General features: G+C 41.2%; 1 protein-coding gene across 2 annotated transcripts in view; it reads left to right on the forward strand.

The window, feature by feature from the left end:
• Positions 1–986: 986 nt before the first annotated feature.
• LOC114086923 (gamma-aminobutyric acid type A receptor subunit rho1) overlaps positions 987–22,835 on the forward strand; it is a 39,619-nt gene continuing 17,770 nt past the window's right edge. The window contains exons 1-3 of one of the 2 annotated variants that reach the window (XM_027928354.2): positions 987–1,108; positions 16,644–16,697; positions 22,384–22,490. In XM_027928354.2, the coding sequence (XP_027784155.2) occupies positions 987–1,108; positions 16,644–16,697; positions 22,384–22,490 (283 nt within the window). The remainder of the gene's footprint in view (positions 1,109–16,643; positions 16,698–22,383; positions 22,491–22,835) is intronic. The other variant, XM_027928355.2, reaches the window with a different exon arrangement.

The following is a 22,835-nucleotide window of genomic DNA, read 5'->3' on the forward strand; positions in this document are numbered from 1 at the left end:
ATTCTTGTTCTGCTGGATCTTGGGTCAGTAGTTTTGTGAAACTGTCTGCTTTTCAACTACAGAGTTCTGGGAATCGTGACTCAAGTCTGCCAATACAGACTCAAAGTTCAGCTTTGAAGAGACAGTGGTCTGGAGTACAGAGTACAGTCCTCTCCCGCAAGGCTCTGAGACTGTCCTTTGATGGAGACACAAACTCAGGCCTACAGATTAGAGCAGAGCCTTTGAGCAAGCATCAAAGGAAAAGAAAAACTATCTGTAGCTAACACAGACTTGATGGCTACAGTTCATTTATTACTAGCATTTTTCAAATGTGAAAAGTACAATGAGGTTTGCAGTAAGAATAATGCAACTGACAAGGAAATTTAGTTCTTTCTGTGCAGAACAAGGATTTTAAAAACTCTACTCACCCTCCCAATATCTACAGAGATGACCTGCCCAGGTGCTGATCAATGTCTGAGGTCCTAGGGATTCAGCCACAAGGAGTGGGGGCTGAGAGCTGTCCAAATCCAGCCCTCAGCAAAGCAAATAGTAATGGCTGGAAGCTTAAAATAGATCTGGGGAGGAGCTATTAACATGGCATATGAAGCAGTTCAGCACCTCTGGACTTTTTCATTTTGGAAATTGCTGTGGTCCATTTTTACTTCCTTCTATGCAATGGACAAGAAAATACAGACGTTGACTAACATATTTGCCCCATTTGATGATGAACTAATTTAGACCAGCCAAAATAATTGTTCCACAGGGACACAGGAATTCAACCTCAGTTCAGAAAATCCCTGACATCTGACGTAGGAGGATTTATAGGTTTAGTGGAAATTGCTTTCTCCTGCTTGCCAGATTACATACTGCCGGTTGATTTTTTTTTTTTTTTTTGCATGAGTAAACATCCTTCTAATAATGAACAGACCAATAATGTCTTAAGAGAGAAAAGAACATCCGTTTCCTTTTTGTGGTTTCTTGAGAGACGTGTTTGGATTTTGAAACCCATGTTGGCTATCCAGAATATGAAATTTGGTATCTTCCTTTTGTGGTGGGGATGGGTTTTGGCCACTGAAAGCAGAGTGCACTGGCCAGGAAGAGAAGTGCACGAGATGTCTAAGAAAGGCAGGTGAGTGAACACTGAGCGACAGAGGATTTTAGGGAACGAGGCTGTGCAGAGCAAGCTTGGGCATTGTTCTGGGAACCGAGCATCATTTTCAGTTTCTGTGTGTTCTGTGTGGATGCCCTTTCCCTTTGTTCTCCCATTTCTCCCCTTTTCTTTTATAATGATACTAGATTAGATGATATTATCATCATATATTCTTAAACTCTTAACTAATAATTGTTCTGAGTGACAGAGATTCTGGAAAAAAGAATATATGCACATTTTCTAAAATATTAAGGGCAATTCTTTGATATCCGTATCCTAGGTTTAGAACAAATCTGTGAGTTCTCAAATCACCTATTGGACCTTTAATCTCGGAGAATTATTTTATTATTTCTATTAGATATGTGGGTCCCTTCTTAATCTTAAAAAAAAAAAGGTAGATTGTGTGACTTGAAGGACCATTTGATCGTTGCCTACCTGTAAACTGGGAGGGGGCAGGGATGGAGCTGCCAACACAGTACGTGCGGCCCCAGCCGTACCAGCCTGTGCAGATGGAGCTTAGACAGGGAGCAACTCCCCACTGGCCCTTCTGTGCTTGGCCTCACCTGGGTGCTCTGATGGCAAGGTTGCGTGTATGTGCACTGCCCACCTGCTTGGATGCCATTAGTCAATAAAGCAGGACTGTGGGGACAACCTAGTCCAGCACTCTTTGTTGACTGATGAGGAAATGGAGTCAGTAAGGGCATCTTTGATTTTTGATCCTTAGCGTTAGCTCCAAGTTTGATTTTGGTTTTCTAGAAGAGCTGGAAATACCAATTAATATGAAAGGATATTGAGCTTTTGGAAGTTTAGGGCGGGGGCAGGTTGTGTCTTGCTTCTCAGTGCCCTGCCTCTTGGGATTTGAGAGACACTTATACGAATGGGCTCCTACACAGCCAGTATAGCTCATAGCACTTATTTCAAGCTGCTCTGCAACATCATAAAACTAGGAGCTTAAATATCTAGAGGCTACCATGAGCCCTGGTGTACTGAGAAAGCCCACTGTGCCCACCAGAATCAGCTTGGCAAACAGTGTAATTTGTGGAGTGATACAACCATAGAGATTGCTTGAACCAAATATGCTCATAGGAATTAAAAGTAACAATAGCAATGAACCATATTGGTTGTCATCAAAAACTTCTCATCCTCTCTCCCAAGTTAGAGTAAAAACCTATTAGCAAATGCGGGTGATTAAGAAGTCACAGTGAATTAGATTTTTGTTTTAAAAATTTTTAAAAAGTAAAGATTTTAATTTTATTTATTAAATTTTTTATTTTATTATAAACTCATAAATTATAACTATACATTTATGGGGTATAAAGTGATGCTATTTTTATGTATTACATATATTTATATGTGTATAAATACATACACAATGCAAAATGGTTAAATCAAGCTAATTAACATATTCATCACCTCAAATACATTTCAGGTTTTTGTGTGTGTGTGTGTGTGAGAACATTTGAAATGTATTCTCTTAGCAATTTTGAAATGTAATGTTAATAACTATGGTTACCATGCTGTGCAATATATTGCAAAAAAAAAAAACCACTGATACCTCTGTCTATTTGAAATTTTCTACCCCTTGACCAATATCTCCTCCCAGTCCCCCTCCCCACGTGCCTCTGGAAACCGCATTCTCCTTTCTGGTTCAAAAAGTTCAGTTGTTTTGGATTCCACATATAAGTGACATCATGTGGTATTTAGACAGGTCTATTTTTGGACATTAAATTTAAGAAAGTGGTCAGATAGTCTGTGGAGATCTCTTTTAGGCATTTAGAAACAATTAGTCTATTGGAGTTTGTTAGAGTTGGAGCTTAGAAAGGAGATAGAGTCATTGGCTTTAGGTATTTGTCTCTGTGCCTGACTTGTTAAACCTAGAATAATGTCTTCCAGGTTCATTTATTCTGTCCACAAACGACAGACTCCCCTTCTTTTTTGAGGCTAAATAGTATTCCATCGAGAATACATGCCATTCATCCAACAATGGACCTCTGGGTTGCTTCCATATCTCAGCTATTGCAAATAGTGCTTGAATGGACCTGGAAGTGCAGGTGTCTCTTCAACATCCTGAACTCGGATCCTTTGGGTATATACTATGAAGTAGAATTGCTGGATCTTATGGAAATCTTTTTTTTTAAGAACCTCCATACAGTTTTCAATGATAGCTGTACTAATTTATATTCTCACCAATAATGTACAAAGATTTCCTTTTCTTAATATCCTCTCTAATGCTTAGCATTTATCTTTTTTATAAGAGCAATTCTGACAGGTGTGATGTAATATCTCATTGTGGTTTTAATTTGCATTTCCCTGGTGATTAATGTTATTGAGCTTTTTTCTTTTCTAATTTATCTGTTGGTCAATTTTATGTCTCCTTTTGAAAAAACAAATTGGCCCCTTGCCCTTTTTTAATAGTTGGGGAGGGGGGGTCTTACTGTATTGTCCAAGTTGGTCTCAAATTCCTGGGCTTAAGCAATTCTTTTGCTTCATCCTCCTGAGTGCTGGGACTATAAGCATATATTGCTGTTCCTGGTTTGCCCTTTGTAAAATCAGGTTATTCACCAGGCATGGTAGTACATGCCTGTAACACCAACAACTTGGAAAGCTGAAGCAGGAGGATTACAAGTTTGAAGGCAGTCTCAGCAACATAACAAGACTCCATTTTGAAACAAAACAAAATAAAAAACTTAAAGGGCTGTGGATGTAGCTCAGTGGTAAAGCACCTCTGGTTTTCATCCCCTGTGCCACCAAAAAATACATAAAAATTAAATCTAGTTATTTGCTTTTTTACTATTGGGTTGTTTGAGTTCCTTATATATTTAGGGTAGTAATTCATTCTCAGATGTACACCTTGCAAATATTTTGTCCTGGTCTATAAGTTAGCTCTTTACTCTGCAAATTGTTTCCTCTGCTGTGCTTTTTAGTTGGATGTAATCCCATTTATCTTGCTTTGGTTACCTCAGCTTTTGGAGTCAGATTTTAAAAAATCATTACCTAAACCAATGTCTTATAATTTTACTGCATGCTTCCTTCTAATATCTTTTATAGTTTCGGGTCTTACATTTAGGTCTTTAATCCTTTAAGAGTTGATTCCCATAGGATATGAGATGAGAGTCCAAGTTCATTCCTCTGTATGTGATCCAGTTTTCCCACCACCCTGTATTAAAGAGACTGTCATTTTTCCATCATTATGTTCTTGGGACTTTTGTTGAAAATCAACTGACTATAAATGCACAACTAGAAATGCTGTATATTCTGAGCCATTGGTTGATGTGTCTATTTTTATGCCAAGATCATGCTGTTTTAAGTACAATAGCTTTGTAATACAGTTGGAAATCAAATAGTATGATGCCTCCAGCTTTGTTCTTTTAGCTTAAGATTTTGTTTTGGTTATTTGGGGTCTTTTGTGTTTCCATGAACAATTTTGGATTGTTCTTTCTATATCTGTGAGAAATACCATTGGAATTTTCATAGGAATTGCATTGAATCTATATATTGCTTTGAGTAGTTATGGATATTTTAATAATATTAATTAGATGGGCACAGAGGTACACGCCTATAATCCCAGCAGCTCGAGACACTGAGGCAGGAGGATTGCAAGTTCAAATCCAGCCTCAGCAAAAGTGAGGCGCTAAGCAACTCAGTGAGACCCTGTCTCTAAATAAAATACAAAATAGGGCTGGGATGTGGCTCATTGGTCAAGTGCCCCTGAGTTCAATCCCTAGCAAACCCCCCCAAAAAATAATATTAATTATACCAATTCATGAATGTGGAATATCTTTCTACTTACTTGTGTCTTCTTCAATTTCTTTCATCAGTTTTTATAGTTTTTAGTGTAACTGATACCTCCCTGGTTAAATTTATTCTTAAATATTTTATTCATGTTTCAATTTAGCTATGAGGCTGTTTTCTTTATTTAATTATTAGAATATATAAATGGGGATGTTTTCTTTACCAATGATTTTTGTGTGTTGGTTTGTATCCTGCAAACTTAATACATTCAAATATTAGTTGTAACAGTTTGGGGACGAAATCTAAGTTTTCATTTGTAAGATCACATTATTGGAGCTGGGATTGTAGCTCAGTGATGGAGCCCTTGCCTGGCATGCGTGAGGCACTGGATTCAATCCTCAGCACCACATAAAAATAAGTAAATAAAATGGGTGTATTTTGTTCATCAACAACTAAAAAAAATTAAGAAAAAAGATCACATTGTCAGCAAACAGCAACAATTTCATACTTTGCTTCCTTTCTTTGGATACCTTTCATTTCTTTCTCTTGTGTAATTGCTCTGGCAAGGATTTTTAGTTCTATAGTTAAATAGAAATACTGAGAGTAGACATTCTTATCTTATTTCTGATCCCAGAGAGTGAAATAGACTTCCTTTTTAAAGATTACTTTTCAAATTTTCTTTTTTTATTATGTGGACACATATAACCAAAAATCTTCCACATTTTTATCGGTGCCTTAGGCATAATGGTGAGAATCATTGTTACATATTTGTACTTGCACACAATTAACAATATAATTTTTTCAGTATCTTTTCTAGTAATTCTGCTTTCCCTCCCCTCTTTCCTCTCCTGGTTCCTTTTCCTCTACTCTACTGATATTCCTTTAATTTTTATGAGATTCCCTCTCTCCACACACACATACCTTTCTTTTCATTTTTCCTATCTCGTTTCAACATATGAGAAAAAACATACGCCCCTTGACTCTGAGTTTGAGTTGTTTCACTTAACATAAGGTTCTCAAGATCCATCCATTTTCCTGCAGATGACATAATTTTCTCCTCCTCCTCCTCCTTTTCTTCTTCCTCTTTCTCCTCCTCCTCCTCCTCCTTTTTTTTTTTTTTTTTTTGTACTGGGGAGAGAATGCAGGGTACTTAACTACTGAGCAATATCCCCAGCCCTTTTTAAAATTTTTAGTTTGAGGCAGGGTCTCTCTAAGTTGCTTAGAGTCTCACTAAATTGCTGAGACTGGTCTCAAACTTGTGATCCTCCTGCCTCAAATAGCTTCCCAAGCTACTGGGATTACAGGTGTATGCCATTTTTTCTTTAAGGCTGAATAGAACTCCATTGTGTGTATATGCTACAGTTTCTTTATCCATTCATCCACTAATGAACACCTAGGCTGATTCCGTAATTTGGCTATTGTGAATCGTGCTACTATAAACATGGGTATGCATATATGGCTATAGTATGAAGACTTTAATTCTTTAGGATAGACAGTAAGGAATGGTATAGATGGATTGTATGATGGTTCCATTCCTAGTCTTTTGAGGAAACTCCATACTAATTTCTATCGTTGTTGTACTAATTTACAATCCCACTGAGAGTGAAATGTATTCCTTTCCCCCAACATCCTCTCCAGCATTTATTATTATTTGTATTCTTGACGGCTTCCATTCTAACTGGAATGATGAAGTAGCTTTGATTTTCATTTCCCTCATTGCTAAAGAAGTTGAATGTTTTTTCATACATTTATTGGCCATTTGTATTTCTTCTTTTGAAAAGTGTCTGTTCAATTTATTTGCCCATTTATTAATTGAGTTATTTGGTTTTCTTGGTTTTGTTTTGGGTGTTAAGTCTTTTGAGTTCTTTTTATATTCTGGATATTAATCTTCTGTCAGAAGAGTAACTAGCAAAGATTTTTCTCTCATTCTATAGTTACTCTTCTCATTCTTGTTTCCTTCGCTGTGCAGAAACTCTTAAAATTTATGCCACCCCTTTTATTAATTCTCAATAATATTTTCAGAGCATTAGCAGTCCCATTGAGTAAGTCATTGACTGCACCTATATATTGGAGTGCTGACCCTGTTTTCTTTGAGGAGTTGCAAAGTCTCTGATCTAATTCATAGGTCTTTTATACATTTTGAGTTGACTTTCATATAGGGTGAAAGTCTCATTCTTCTATATATGGATAACCAGTTTTCCAAGCCCTATTTATTGAAAAAAAGAGTGTGTTTTAACACCTTTGTTGAGGATCAGATATGACTGTATCTGTGTGGGTTTGTCTCTGTGTCCTCTATTCTGTACCATTGATTTATGTATTTGTTTTTATGCCAGTACCATCAGTTTTTATTAAAAGAACTTTGTAGTATAGTTTGAAGTCAGGAATTATGATGCCTCCAGCATTTCATTTTTGGCTTAAAATTGCTTTGACTCTTCTGGGTCTCTTATTCTTCCAAATGAATTTTAGGATTATTTGTTCTAGTTCCGAGAAGAATGTTATTGGTATTTTGAGGGGAATACTTTGAATCTATATATTGCTGTTGGTAGTATTATCATTTTAACAATATTGATTGATTTTTCCAATCTATAAACGTGGGAGGTCTTTCCATATTCTAATGTCTTCTTTAATTTCTTTCTTCAATTTTCTGTAGTTCTCATTGTAGAGGTCTTTCACTTCCTTGGTTAGATTTATTACTAGGGTTTTTTTCTTTTTTTTTTAATGGCTACTGTGAATGGAATTATTTTCCTGATTTCTTTTTCAGCAGACTCACTATTGATGTATAGGAAAACTTGATTTTTGTATGCTGATTTTGTAACCTATTACTTGGATTAATTAATTTATTAGCTCTATCAATCTTCTAGTGGAGCTTTTTGGATCTTCTAAGTATAGGATCATATCATATGCCAACAGTGATAATTTATGGGAAAACAACTTTAAAACACAAAAATTACCCATAATCCTCAATCCTGGAAGGAACTTTGTTAGCATCTTAGTGTATTTTCTCCTGGTCTTTTTTCTAATCATATATTGAATATTGACTGGTTTGGGTTTATTCTAGGTCTATAGTTTTGTAACCTTTTATATCTAATATATTACCTGCATGTTTGCTTATTTTAAAAGTCTATAGAATTCTCAATTGATTGGCTGCACAATAAAGTAAAATATGTATAATAATACACAATGTGCCACTACTTAAACATTTTCCTTTATGTATATTTAGTTGCTTCTTCTTTGATACTATAGATTTTCTGTGTGTACATCTTTGCACATAAAAGTAGTTGTCTGTATACATGAATATTTAATTAGGAGAGACTCCTGGGTGTGTTCTGGACTGAAATGTATTCCTTTCCCCCAACATCTTCTCCAGCATTTATTATTATTTGTATTCTTGATGGCTTCCATTCCATGAGAACGTTTAAAGTTCTAGGTATATTTGGCCAAATTTCTTTCCAAAATGTCAAGTGGACCCAATTTGTAACCCATCAGACAGGTTAAATTTTATTTTATGTAGCCTAAACTTTTAAATGGCCCACTTAGTTTCTCCCAGACTCTAAACCCACAAGCTGCTGATAATAATTCATGCTTGTCTTCTTTTCATGGTTCATGCTAATAAAGTAGGAAACAAGGTAAACACAGACATACCTGGGGTGAGGAAGCTGAGGTTCCTAGGGTGCAAAATGTAGGGAGGTGCTTGCGTAGCCTTGACAATGACTGTCTCTTTAGATTTTGCCCTAACTTTTGACTGTCTCTCTAGATTTTGCACCTCACTTTTCTAACTCTAGTCTCTACTCTGGCAAATAATTCATATGTTTTCACAAAATCTCCATGGAAGGCATATCCAGGTGGGCTCACTTTCACAAATCAGATGGTAAAGATCAGAATGCCACAGCATTGGAAAGTGTTTCTAGAATGATTCAACATTACTGTCTCTCCTCCTCCCTGAAGGAGAGGAAACATAACCTGTTCACACCACAGGCCCCTGGACAAATGCCAGCTCAGGCTCTAGAAGAGCAAACTGACCATACCAGAAGCCAGAAGAACAATTATTATACATTCTTTGTAATGCTAAAGAATTCACATTTATAGTGAAGGTAAAGAGGATCTGACCAGTAGATTTCCATTTGGAGAGAGAATGATTTAGGATAATAATAATGGAATAAACAGGGATGGGGGAGATGGAGATGAGAAATTTTATGGAGCAAGAATTGCCAGAATTTGATTGGCTTCAGGGTGAGAGAGAAGTTTAAATATTTGGATTATATGACTGGGTAGATGGTGGTGCGGGAACTAGCAAACAGGAGGAGGAGTTTCAGGAGTAAAGATGATAAATTCAGTAGAACATATGGATCTGGATGTACCTGCAAGATACCAACAGACACCTGTCCAGTAGCAGGAAGGGATATAGGTATGCAACTGAGGAGGGATATTGGGCTGGAGATATGGATTCCAATGTAGTCTCTATAGGCATGGTGGACGAAGTACCCAGAGAGAGCATGTAGCAAGAAATAAGAGCAGGATCAAGGTTAGAATCTAGGGAAGAACAATATTTAAGGAGAAATTAGAGGAAGAGGACTCAGTGGAGGAAATTAGTAAAAAGAGAACAGAGAAATAGGTACAGAGCTGGATTAGAAAGGCACTAAGAAGGCCATTTATTTGACAGTTATGAAATATTTTTAATGGCAGTTAACATCCTGGGCAACGGGTTCTTCACCAATGAATAAATCAGATACAGCCTCAAGACGCTTATAGAATGGGAGGCATTCCAGTGAGGGGTCCAGGGTTTCCAGGAGGGAGTGATCAGTAGGGTCAGATCACACCAAGGTCAAAATCCATTGGGCCGAGGAATGAGACGTGAGCCTTAAGATATAGGATAAAGTGGACTGGGGTTGTGGCTCAGTGGTAGAGCACTTGCCTAGCACATGTGAGCCATTGGGTTCAGTCCTCAACATCACATAAAAATAAATACATAAAATAAAGGTATTGTGTTCATCTACAATTAAAAAAATTTAAAAAGATATAGGACAAAATAATTAAACACCGTTAATACTTTGAAAAGAAGAGACAGAGGTGTCAATAGAGTGTAGCAAAGACAGGAGAAAATGGAATGACTATAGACAACACTTACAAGAAACTTGACCATGAACTGAAAGATTAAGCTTGAGTGAAGACAAGACAGGGAACCAGGCAAGAATTTTAAGCTAGGAGAGACTTGTACAGGGTCAGATGATGAAGGGTAGAAGCCATAAGAGCGCAACAATAAGATTTTGACCTTGCTGCATCAGATGTTGCTATCAAATCTCTGTCACACATGACAAAGTGGGAGTCATTGCATTATGAGATAGGTCTCTCTGATCATCCTAAATACCCTGAACGTTGATTTTTCTCTTCAGCTAGTAGTGCTCTGTCTTCATCTTGTTCCTTTGTTCTCCGGAAATTTTGCCTGGACTGTTAAGTCCCCACCTTGCGTTTCCTGGGTCTTGTCTCTCTGCCTAAGATCTGCCCTTCTCTAAGGTTTCCTGAGGTCTCTGCACATGCTGCTCCCATGCTCATGACACCCTTCTCTTTCTTCTGATTTTGGCCCATTGAAATATTTAAGAGATATCACCTCCTCTCAACCTGCACCATTTATCTTTAATTCTTCATGTTGAAGTACAACATCTGATTTATGGTGAATGCTTAAAAAATGCTGGACATAAATAAATGAGTGGCTCCTCTTACCCTTTACTAATCCTGTACTTCATTAGTTCCTTCATTCATCCATCCAACAAATATGTACGTAGGGCCCTCTGCTCCAGGCACCATGCCCATGGCTTGGGAGACAATGATGAGCAACATGGACCTGCTCCTTCCCGCAAGGTGCTCACAGTTTGGGGGCAGGGTGGATGTTAATCAAATAAATCTTGCAGAATCTCAGACTTCAAGGACCTTAGAAACCATCTCATATTAAAGATGAGAAGGGTAAGGTCCCCAAAGGTACGAATCTTATGTTACAGTCCCACAACCTACCTTGAGTCCCATAGCCCACATTTTTCCACTTCCTGTATTCTCCTCTCATCATCATAAAATGAAAACCCAAAGTTATGTTGACAGATATAAACCTCAAGTCGAATCACGAGGAAATGCTTTTGTAAGTCAAAAATGGTTCAATGTCAGCTGTTTCATGTTTCAGATCTACAAGTTAGAATAATAAATAGGAAAAGTACAATCTGAGAATCTATCAAAGAGAATAGGTAGGAAGAAATTCAGAGCTTTAAATTCCTAAAAGGAACCAGTGCCTTCAAGGAGAAAGGCACAGGGAACTTATGTCCAAACATACTTACAAGAAAAAAAAGGGGCTAGGCTGAGATTTTGCCTGAGAAGCAAGTTGACAAAAGTGCCCTTTTCACTCCCTGGAAGACGAATGCAGGCCAAGTCTGTGAGTCAAGGACCCACCAGGTTGGCAGGATCAAAAGTCAGTGATGGGTGGCAGAAAGATAGCTTGATTTGATGACCCCAAGATAGAATAGAGTTGGCAGGTTAGTTCTGCCCACACCCACAACCCCTGCTATTCTTTGGCTCCAGGCTCAGACCTCAGAAGCCAAGGAGTGTTCACACTGTATATTGAGGGATCTCAAGCTAGTAGTGCTCTGTCCCTCCTCAGTTGCATACCTATATCCCTTCCCTTCCAGAGAAACAGGCCAGTAGCATGCATATGTACATGTTCATATGTATGTATATATGCATGTGTGTATCCATCCATCCATCAATGAGAGAGGGAGAAGGGAAGAGAGACTTAAGAAATCAGCTTTGAGACATTTGTAGAGGGGCCTGAGGTTGTGGCTCAGTGGTGGAGCACTTGCCTAGCATGCATGAGGTACTGGGTTGGATCCTCAGCATCACATAATAATAAATAAATTAAATAAAGGTATTGTGTCTGTCTACAACTAAAAAAAATTTAATAAAAAAAGACCATTTGTAGGGGCTGCCAAGTCTGAAATCTGTAGGACAGGCTAGTTAGCAGCCTGGAAATTCTGGCAGGAGTTGATGCTACAGTCTTAAGTACAAAGGCAAGTTGGCAAGCAACATGGACCTGCTTGCAGAATTCCTCCTCTTTGAAATCCTCAGTCTTTTTTTTCTCTTCAACTGATTAGAGGAGGCCTACTCACATTATGAATAGCACCCAGCAATGCTCCCTGGTCTGCTAATCTGAAGGCCCCACCTAGGGACATGAGATCAGAATAGGATGTTTTGCTCTGATTGAACTCACACTGATCTAATGTTATTGGTACATGATCCAATGCAGTAATGCTCCCAAGTCCTTTTGTAACCAAAGTTCTAGAACATGGCCAGGAATCAACCTGGAACATAACCTTAGCAGTTTCCACAGGACCCTGTTCCACCTTTTGAATATCAAGAAAGCATTTCCCCATCTTTAGTTGTCTGGCCACTCTCCCATCTTCCAGTTTTTCTCTGCTGCAGTATCCTTAAATTTCCTGAGATGTCATTCCTCTGGGTCTGTAGACTTGAACTCCATATTTTGAAATTCTGAATGTTGTCAGAATATCAGAGCCACCTGAGGTTTGATGACTTGATGACTGGGTCCCATGCTCAGAGATTCTGATTTAATTGCTCTGGGGTATGGTGTGGGGTTTTTTGATTGTTTGTTTGTTTGTTTTTAACTCCTTAAGTGATTCCTCGGATGCACAAGCAGGGCTGAATCATTGAGTTGGTTGATCTCATGCTGTCATGTTCACTCTCCTGGGCAGCAATGAATTCTCTTCACTTTTTCCAATTTGAAGGCTGTTCTCTTTGTGGGAGAATATCAAAGTAAAGCAGGATTCTGTTAGCAGAACCTTAGCCTCACTGTAATCCTTTGCTAACATGGCCCCTTCTTCTTCAAGCAGCTTCTTTCCTTCTACAGACTCTTCCAGCTAGAACTCAACTTTATAAAATTTTGCTTTACTTTATCATGTCTTTGAGTCCTACTGATGACATCATTTCTGAGAAGATAGAGACATCAATTTTGACAAGGAAGTAAGAACTAGCTAGCAAAAACAATCCTGATTTCTTGGCTTTTGTAATAACCAAGGGGAAAAAAATGCTTGTTTGTGGTCCAAATGCTCGGATATTAAACTTGAATCCTCTTGTCTCTAACCCTCACCCATGGGAACAATTGGGCATGTCCAGTCCTGGCTCCACTGCTTGGAGGTGTGTCTGCTCCTGTGCACCAAGGAGACCTCATAGGTTCATAAAACTCTCTAGAATACACCCTTGGGTTTGTGCTTCTCCTTCCGCATTCTGTTAAGTCTTCATAGAATAAGCTGTGCACAGGGCCTACGAGTTGTATAAGGAAGAGGCTTTCCTTTACTGAGCTCACAGTGGAATGAGGTGGTCAGAAAGCTCATTGCCACACAGGATGGTACACATCCTAACAGAAACCTGTAGAGAATTCAGTGGGAAGGAGAAAGGCCCAGAAATGCCTCCAGAGGCAATAGTACTCTACCTGGGAGCACATGGAGTTGTTTGGGCAGGGAAGGGGTGAAGAATGGTGGGAAGGACATTGCAGACACCTGGGACATCAGGAGCAGAGTGTAGAGATGTAATTGCAAACTGTAAGTAATTGGACCAGAGTGGGAGCCAAGGCAGAGGGTAGAGACTTATTATGGGCTGTGCGTGCCCAATGTCTATGGATTTGACTTTGAGGGTGAAGGTTTTTAAGAGAGGGAGAGGTGTGATTATGATTCTCATTACGTGGTGTTGATATGATGGTTGGATTAGAGAAGGGCAAGGCAAAAGGAAGAAAGCCTGCTGCCTCCTTTGTGAGAAAAAAATGATGCATAGGGCAGTGGGAGCAGGGCAGGGAGAGAAATCTGGAAGAGGTTCAGGATTGGTGGGCTGGGTGGTGTGGGTAGGGACCCAGCTGGTCTATTCAAAGACTTTTTGCAAATCAGAAAAGGGTATCTCTACAGGCAGACCTACCTCCAAACAGTGCAGCTAGAGCTGGACATGCCTGTTGAGAGCCACAGCCGAAGGGGCCCCAGCAAACTTTCAGACTGCCTGCTGATGGTTGGCTCACAGTGGCCCCAGCAACATCTAGCTGATTGGCTCCTCTGCGGTGATGCTCATTGGAGATGCTCATTGAGCTGTTTCACCGCCCTTTCAGACTGCCAGCTGATGATTGGCTTACAGCGGCCCCAGCAACATCTAGCTAATTGGCTCCTCTGCGGTGATGCTCATTGGGCTGTTTCCCCGCCCTTTCAGTCTATGGAGCTGCTCATTGGGGGACTTTTTTGGCTCTGCCCATGCGACCCAGCCAATCGGCCTCAAGAGCAGGAGGAGTGGGGGAGGTTGAGAGGCTTGTGGGAAGCCGTGGTGGCAGTTGGGCTCTGAGGGTTTTTCCTGAGGAGCTGTTTTGTTTGGTGTGTGTGGTTCTAAAAATAAAGTTAGTTTCTTTTGACAAGTGGCTCCTGAATTGTGCCCAGCCAGACTGCGGCACATGCCCAGTTGTTCCCACAGTGAGGAAGTAGAGAGAGAGAGAGAAGTTAGGACCATATCCCAGTATTTGGACCACAAACAAGCATCTCTTTCCTTGGTTTTGATGAATGCCAAGAAAGCAGGACTGATTTTGCTAGTTCATTTTTGCTTCCTTGTGAAAACTAATTTCCCTATCTTCTCAGAGATGATGTCATCAATTTATCAGGTGCACTCCTGTGCGCTGGTTGAGCCTTCCATAGTCCTCCATCATCAAAGGTCCCCCACCCCCACCCCTGCCTGCCGCCACCACCACCACCACCACCACCCATTCAACCTGGGAGAAGTTTTAGAGACCTATTTTAAGAAAAAATACACACTAGCTGACTAGAAACTATAGCACGCAGACACCAAGTTTCATAGGTGGGAATTTCATTCTATCCAAAATGAAAATAAGGGCTCATTCAATGAATACTTATTGGGCATCAATTTTTTGTAAGGTCCATGCTAACTTCTGCATGAGAGAAAGACCTTCGCCTTTGACCCAAATTCCTGGCAGTGGGGAAGCAGATCTTTCAAAAAGACACTGTGACCAATTTTGCTTCCAACCTTTGGAGTCAGACCCCCTGTATCTGACTCCTAGTGCCATCATTTTAAGTTATGTAAGCCCTCTGTGTCTTAGTTTTATCATATTTAAATTGGGGGTAATGATAAGGCCTGCCTCACAGAGTGTTGAGAGGAATATGTGAGCTGAATACATGTCATTGAATCACAATAGTACCTAGCAGGTCCTAAGTGCTCAGCAGTGTTCATTGTTCCTACTATGTTGTGTTCCTACTATTTTCAACATTAATAATCATATCCCACAACCAGTAAAAGATGTCAATGACATGAGAAAGTATTTCATGATGTCATAATTTGAGTTTAAAAGCAAGTTACAGTGCAATCTGTCTCTGAGGACTGTAAAGATATTTATAGAATGACAGATTATTTCTGAATTGCTTTCGTCTTCTTTATGCTTAACCTACTTTCCAGTTTTTCTTAGACGGGTATTCAAAAATATTAATCAACAATAAAAAGACTTTAAGGGTCCTGTTTATCAGTCTTCTCTACGCTAGACCCTGAGCTTCATGGAGGCAACATTGGTGGCATCTCAGAGTGTGACAAACCTCCTTTTGGGCAGTGTCCAGTTCCGCAGGCTGGCCTAAAGTTGGAGTCAGTACTGGACCAAGCTTGTTTTCTGTTGTGACCCCTGTGTTCAGTCCTGCGTAGCTCTTTTTCCGGGTGCCCATGTAAAGGGGATGGTGCCTTCCTTTATTCAACTAACCTGTGCTGTGAGTCCACTGGGGCCCAGCTCTGCCCAAGGTGCTTGATGTGCTGAGGATTCTGCCCTTCCTGGCCTATTGCCCTCCAATCTTAGCTTTTCGCCCTTCTGCAGAGCTCACACCTGCCTCTGCTCCACTTTACTACAGATAACATAATCCCTGCACGTCCATCCTAATGTGCCCTATTGCATCAGTGAAGTCCTAGCAGAAAACAGCATTGCACTCAAAAGGGCTTAAACAATAATAATGGAATTAAAGAACTATTCACAGAGACATGGGTGGGGTTCAGGGAATATCAGGCATCCTCCTGTTCCCAAGGACTAGGAAGAGCAGGAAGCTTTGACTACCCCCAGGCAGAACAACGCAGGCATTGCTAGTCCCTGGCATCAAAAAAAGGAGATAACATATACTCTGATCTCTCTCTCCTTCTTCTTCATCACTTCCCATAGTCATTTGACAGAAACCATAGCTAGAGGGTAAGGACCAAGGGAAAACAGCTTACCAGACAATGTATTACTCTCCAAAGTTTTATTTATGGTGGATCCAATTTAAAATGTGCAATCTAAATAAGGAAAGAGGATCACAAGTTCAAAACCAGACTCAGCAACTTAGTAAGACCCTGTCTCAAAATAAAAAGGGCTGGGGATGTGGCTCAGTGATTAAATGTCTATAGGTTCAATTCCTGGTATCAGAAAAAAAAAAAAAGAAGAAGAAGAAGAAAAACCCTTTGAAAGAATGGCATCAATTTCAGCCTTGGGTAGACTAGAGGGGGAGAGATTTTAAGTCAGTTTTTTTTTTTTTATCACTTCTTTAAAATAATTAATCTTTCAGTCCCTGTAGGTACTTGGAAGAAGCTTATTGAAAGCCTAAATTAGTGCTTTGAATCTCAGTTTTTTCCCCCATATTTGATTCTGGTTAGATTTGAAGCAATCTGAAGTGTGTGGGGGGCTTGGTTGATTTGAGTACCCAGACTGTCTCTAGAATGTCTTTATTTTTTATTTTCATAGTCGGCCTCAAAGACAGAGACGGGAAGCACATGAAGATGTCCACAAGCAAGGCAGGTATGGTCATAAAAGCACACTCACCCTTCTAAAGAGGTTTCTTCCCACACCTCAACCACCCCACCCCACCCGCCACCCAAGGACCTGGAAGCAGAGGGTGGGACCAGAAGAAGGGGAGCCCAAAAGGAAATAGCAGTGGTTCCTGGATGTAGGGCGCCAGGAGGTGGGGGGTGAGGGTGGACTCACCACAGAGGGGACTGGCTTTCCTCCCTTTGTGCTCCCAGCTTCCTCCCTCGCAGTCCTGATTCCCTGCTCAGATTCTTTCCTGGGCCAATTCTGCTACAAACTCGGTCCTTTCCTCATTTTAAGGGACACTCCCTCCTCAGCTTACAATGGGAACAAAGGCTCCTTGCCTCTGTGTGTCGCTTTATAGTTTAATAAAGCTTTCACACACTTTATCCCATTCAACCCTCTCACCTGTCCCTTTTATCAATCAGGAACCAAATTTTATCAATCAGGCAAACAGACTCCCCAGAGGCACCCAGTAGGCGGTTAGGAAATGGAGGACAGAGTCCTGTTTTTTCTAATTCCCAGCCTTAATTTTTTTTTTTCTCCTCAATGTTAGCAGGTTTCTTAAGGGAAGCCGGATAACGGGACTGAAAGGTGGACCCAGCCAGTCACAGGGAGGAGCCCACGTGGGTTGAGAATAACAGGCACCAGGGCAGAGCTCTCCAGCTGCTCTCTCCTGACCAGCAGCTCCAGCAGCAGCCCTGACCTTGTTAGAGATACAATTCCTGGGCCTCAGCCCAGACCTACTGCATCAGAAACTGCAGGGGATGGGGAAGGTTCCAGAATCTAGGTTTTAGGGAGCCCTCCAGGAGACGCTGACTCATGCCCGAGTCTATACTGGGGAAAGGAAGTGTGTGTGATGGTCCCCTAGACAGAGCTGGGAAGACGGTTAATTGTGTGTGTGTGTGTGTGTGTGTGTGTGTGTGTGTTTCCCCAGAGCATACATAAAGTTTTTTATTGGCTGCAAAGCAGCAGCATGACAATTTCTTTTTTAAAAAATTGGTTTTATTTTTTAAATACATGACAGCGGAATGCATCACAATTCATATTACACATATAGAATAATTTTTCATATCTCTATTTGTATATAAAGTATGTTCATACCAATTCATGTCTTCATACATGTACTTTGGATAATGATGTCCATCACATTCCTCCACCCTTGCTAACCCCCTGCCCACTCCCTTCCCCTCCCATCCCTCTTCCCTATCTAGAGTTCGTCAATTCCTCCCATGCTCCTCCTCCCTACCCCACTATGAGTCAGACTCCTTATATCAGAGAAAACATTTACCATTTGTTTTTTGGGGGATTGGCTAACTTCACTTAACATTATATTCTCCAGCTGCATCCATTTACCTGCAAATGCCATGGAAAGGAACTGTGTGTGATGGTCCCCTAGAGAGGACACAGCATAAGACAGAGCTGGGAAGATGGTTAATTGTTTCTGAGGATTCTAAAGATGGTGTTGACGGGTAAATGAAGAATAGTGAAGGCCACTGTTGCATTGCTTGTAATGGCAAGAAACTGGGGTAACTCAGTGTCTGCCAGTGGAGGACTGGTCACATGGATTATGGTGCATCTGTTTATGGAATGTTATGCTCTGTAAAAAGAACAAGAAGCTTGGGGCACTCTGGCATGGAAAAAATCCAAGGCATATTAAATAAGGGAAAAGCGAGGTGTAGAAGAGATTATATAATGTAAACTGCCGCGTCCGGCTAACAGAGCCGAGTCCGGCGAGGGACGTCGGGGTTAAAAAATACACAGGACACCAAGGTTCTTCATCCAGGAGGGAGCGTGTGCACGCGCGCTTTATTGCCAGATTTGTTCCCCTTATATATCTTTTTAACAGCTGAGGGAAATTACTCAAAAGTGAGGAGGGGAGAGTAATAACTGTGTCCTTGGGTTACCGTCACGTCACCGTCCCCTATCAGGAGGCTCGAACAGGTCAAGATGTTCCCGAGACACATATGTGCGAGGCAGATAAACAGGGAACCGCAAGCCTGCGTCATGGCCTTGTGAGCTGGCCACATTGACATGCATAACAAAGAACTGGGGGTTGAGTCCCCAGGGGCCAGGGCGGGCCTACTATCAGCAAGTCCCCCTTTTTTGTTTTTTGCATGTCAATGGGAATCAAGTAGCCCCTGTCTTAGGTCGTCCACCGCCCCTGCACTGCTTACCCGTCTCTGGGGAGGCCCCATTCCCCTGGCTTAGGTTGCAGTGCAAGTGTGGAAGTTGCCCATCACTGGGTACTACAAGATCAGCTCTTGTCCTACGTAAACGGACACTTTTCAGTTAGGATGTCATGGCCAGCAGGACACAACTGCGGATCCCAGTCATCATCTTTGCCAGTGGGATAGCTATGACCAGGGAGCTTTCTGAACGTAAGGGTCTGGGATGACGGCACCAAGTCGGCAGGGTAATTAGGGACCTGGGCAAAAGCAGGCATACATAGGAGGGCTCGGGTATTGGCTCCTGTCCAGTTACATCTCATCTCCGGATGGGTCGTAAGTACACCCCGTGGGCGGAGTCGTCCATCTCCAGGCGTTGGTAGTGAACCTGTATTGGCTTGGAGGTTAAAATGTTAATCTGGTCCTTAATGAATTGAGTTATCCTATTTGCAACACAAGGTCCCTAATAGTGCCAGATAGGGTCTGCACATCTATAAGCTGCTGAGATAGACGGCGATAAGAATGTATAGCCGTACCCAGTCCAGTTGTAGAACACAAATGATATAAATAAATCTCCAACATGTTTTTTCTTTTGAGCCTAAAATTACCATACAACTTTAGAACACCAGCTTGATACAATGTTCTTTTGAAGCTTCTACCTTACAGACTTGTATACCTGGAAGATATGAACACATTAACAGCACCATAATTACATTGATGATTTTTATTAACCACAGCTGTTGTTTAACCATAGTTGTATAATTTTTAATTCCTTCAAGATTACTTGCTCAAAAAACTTACATATATAACCAACATACACAGACCTTCTTTATCACTTGCTTAAACCCTCTTATTTACTTAATCACATAGACTCTCTTATCCAGAAACACATTTTCCCTCTATTAAATCCATACCTAGAACCTTCTAATTTCTCTTTCCCATCTGTTAATTCCTTCTTTATTCACACTTTGAACCAATCCGTGTAAATTTCTGAATTTAGGCAAATTATTCCATTTCAATAAGAGATATTTTGTTATTTGCACAATTAATCACATCTGTTTACTATTTCATGAAAACATGAACAATGTTTAAGTGTATAGAATTATACTGTTGTAGGGACGGACAAGGCAAGGCACCTAAGATAGCACCAAAGATAGGGAAACAGTCTTATTTGGTTGCAGCCAGATTCAGAGAGCACACCTTCTGCTGTAATCAATTAATCCCTTGAACCCCAAGTTTAGGTGGTTTCAGAATTTTGCACTCAACATGTAAGGGGAGGGGCTCAGAAGTTCACAGTCTGCAGAAGTTCACAAAAAGCAGGTTTTTTTCTTTTTTTTTTCTCTGTTCTGGGCAAGTTAACCCTTCAAGGACACCTGGGAAGGGGTGAGCTTTTTCTTCCCTGTCTTTCCTCCCCCTGCCAGCTGTTACCATGGAGCCCAGTTGGTAACTTCCTTATCTTAGAAATGTAGTCAGCACTATGAAGCCCAGCTCAAGGCCAGAGGCCTTGTTTACATATTTTTGTGAAAAACTAGTAAGGAGGTGTCTAGCTTTTGGAGAGCTGATTTTTTCCAGACAGTAGCCAAGTAAAACAGGGCAACACGAAAATAGGAAGTTTATCTACATTAAACTTTTTTGTAGGGATTTTTTTTTTTTTTTTCTGATAGTCCTAACACCAGCCATGGTGAATATTTCTGGAGAAGGCCAGTTAAGACTTTTCTGTGGGCCTGGGTAGGGAGGGGGAAGACGGGAATGAATATCCTAAAAAGCCTATAAGGGACTTTAATCCTTAGTAACCTGTTTTCAGTGATGACAAAGCAACTATAAAGGCTTTTTTTTTTTTTTAAGAGAGAGAGAGAGAGAATTTTTAATATTTATTTTTTAGTTTTTGGCGGACACAACAGCCCTGCGAAGCTGTTGCCAAATTAAATCCCAATCATTGTTATTGAGAAAGCCTCCTGTCAGAAACCAAGGACAAGCCTGGGCTATAACTTCAAAGAATTCGGTTGCAGTCTTAGTTTTTATTACCCATGGTACGTACCCTGTCTCTTTAAATTACCTTTAAACCAATCCTCCCCCTTCTACCTTTAGAAGGTGAGCCCCGTCCGCTTACCCCTACTTTCCGGATCTCGGTGGGAACCTCCAGATGCCGAGTCCGGCTAACGGAGCCGAGTCCGGCGAGGGACGTCGGGGTTAAAAATACACAGGACACCAAGGTTCTTCATCCAGGAGGGAGCGTGTGCGCGCGCGCTTTATTGCCAGATTTGTTCCCCTTATATATCTTTTTAACAGCTGCGGGAAATTACTCAAAAGTGAGGAGGGGAGAGTAATAACTGCGTCCTTGGGTTACCGTCACGTCACCGTCCCCTATCAGGAGGCTCGAACAGGTCAAGATGTTCCCGAGACACATATGTGCGAGGCAGATAAACAGGGAACCGCAAGCCTGCGTCATGGCCCTGTGAGCTGGCCACATTGACATGCATAACAAAGAACTGGGGGTTGAGTCCCCAGGGGCCAGGGCGGGCCTACTATCAGCAGTAAACCATATAAAGAAGGGGAAAGCTGATAGGCGCTGTGGTGCACACCTGTGATTCCAGTGGCTAAGGAAGCTGAGATAGGAGGATGGCAAGTTCAAGGCCAGTCTCAGCAATTTAGCAAGGACCTAAGCAACTTAGTGAAAACCTTGTCCCCCCTCCCCCGCAAAAAGAGGGAGAGAACCAAGAATATATATCTGTATTTATTTACTTATATCTAGAAGAATACAAGAAACCAATAAGAGAAGTACCTGTGGATGTAGGAAGGGATGGGTAGAGGCAAAGGTAGGGACCAACTTTTCGTTGCATTTTTTTAAATTGCAAAACTCTGCAATTATCTTACTTTTTTTAAAAAAAAAAGTGACAATAAATAAAAATTTAGATGTAATTCAGAAGCTGCCTGCCATGGATAAAGGGTGGTTAATTTTCAAGAGAGTCCACCCTCCCAGCACTGTCCAACAAAAGGTCAAGGACATGAAGCTCAGTCATACCCACTGGCTTTAATCTGGGGTATTTGGGGAGGAGTTTAGGCTTCTTAATAAGACCAGGACAGCAGCTCTCAGTCGTGGTTACACATAAAAATCATCTGGGAAGAATGTGTGTGTGTGTATATGTGTGTGTGTGTGTGTGTGAGAGAGAGAGAGAGAGAGAGAGCTCTTGCAGGTGGTGCCTGGGGTTGAACGCAGCTCTACTACAGAACAATACTTCCAGCCTTGAGAAGGTTTAATTCCCAGATCATCCAAATCAGCATCTTTGAGGCAGGGCCCAAGCTTTACCATGACTCCTTGGAGAACCACTGACCTAGACCTTCAGGGTCAGTTTATTTATCCCAAAAAGCTGGAGAATGGAAGAGGGGACATCCAGGACTAGAAGAAGAAATAACACATCCCATCAAACCTGTCAATATGGTCAGAATATGAATAGTTTTTACCTGCCTTGGTTAGGATATGTGATCCACCTATTTCTTCCCCTCAGCAGCCCAATTCTGAAACGCAGCCCTGACATCACCAAATCGCCTCTGACAAAGTCAGAGCAGCTGCTGAGGATAGATGACCACGATTTCAGCATGAGGCCTGGCTTTGGAGGTATGAAATGAGCCTTCTTGTGGGGTATCTTATTTCCTAGGGTCCTTCTATCCGGGAAACCAAGTCTAAGGGCTTTGCTCAGGTCCTGATTGAGTTGGCCTCAGCTGTGTTGGCATAAAGCACCACGCTCACAGCATCTTCTGAGCATTCACTCTCCCTACCCTGGGCTCTCCTGAACACCTTCTCAGGAACGCCTGCTAGTGGGTAGCCAGGCTAGACCAGCCAGCTGTCCTTGGTCCACTGCTCCTGAAAAGGATGGCTCAGGATCAGTGGGGCCAACAGCTGGCTGTTTAAGGTGGGGGCAGCTGCAGCCCAAAGCTGCCTTCTGAAAATGCTCTGAGATTT

Source organism: Marmota flaviventris, chromosome 6, assembly GCF_047511675.1.
Source record: "Marmota flaviventris isolate mMarFla1 chromosome 6, mMarFla1.hap1, whole genome shotgun sequence".
Classification (NCBI taxonomy): domain Eukaryota; kingdom Metazoa; phylum Chordata; class Mammalia; order Rodentia; family Sciuridae; genus Marmota; species Marmota flaviventris.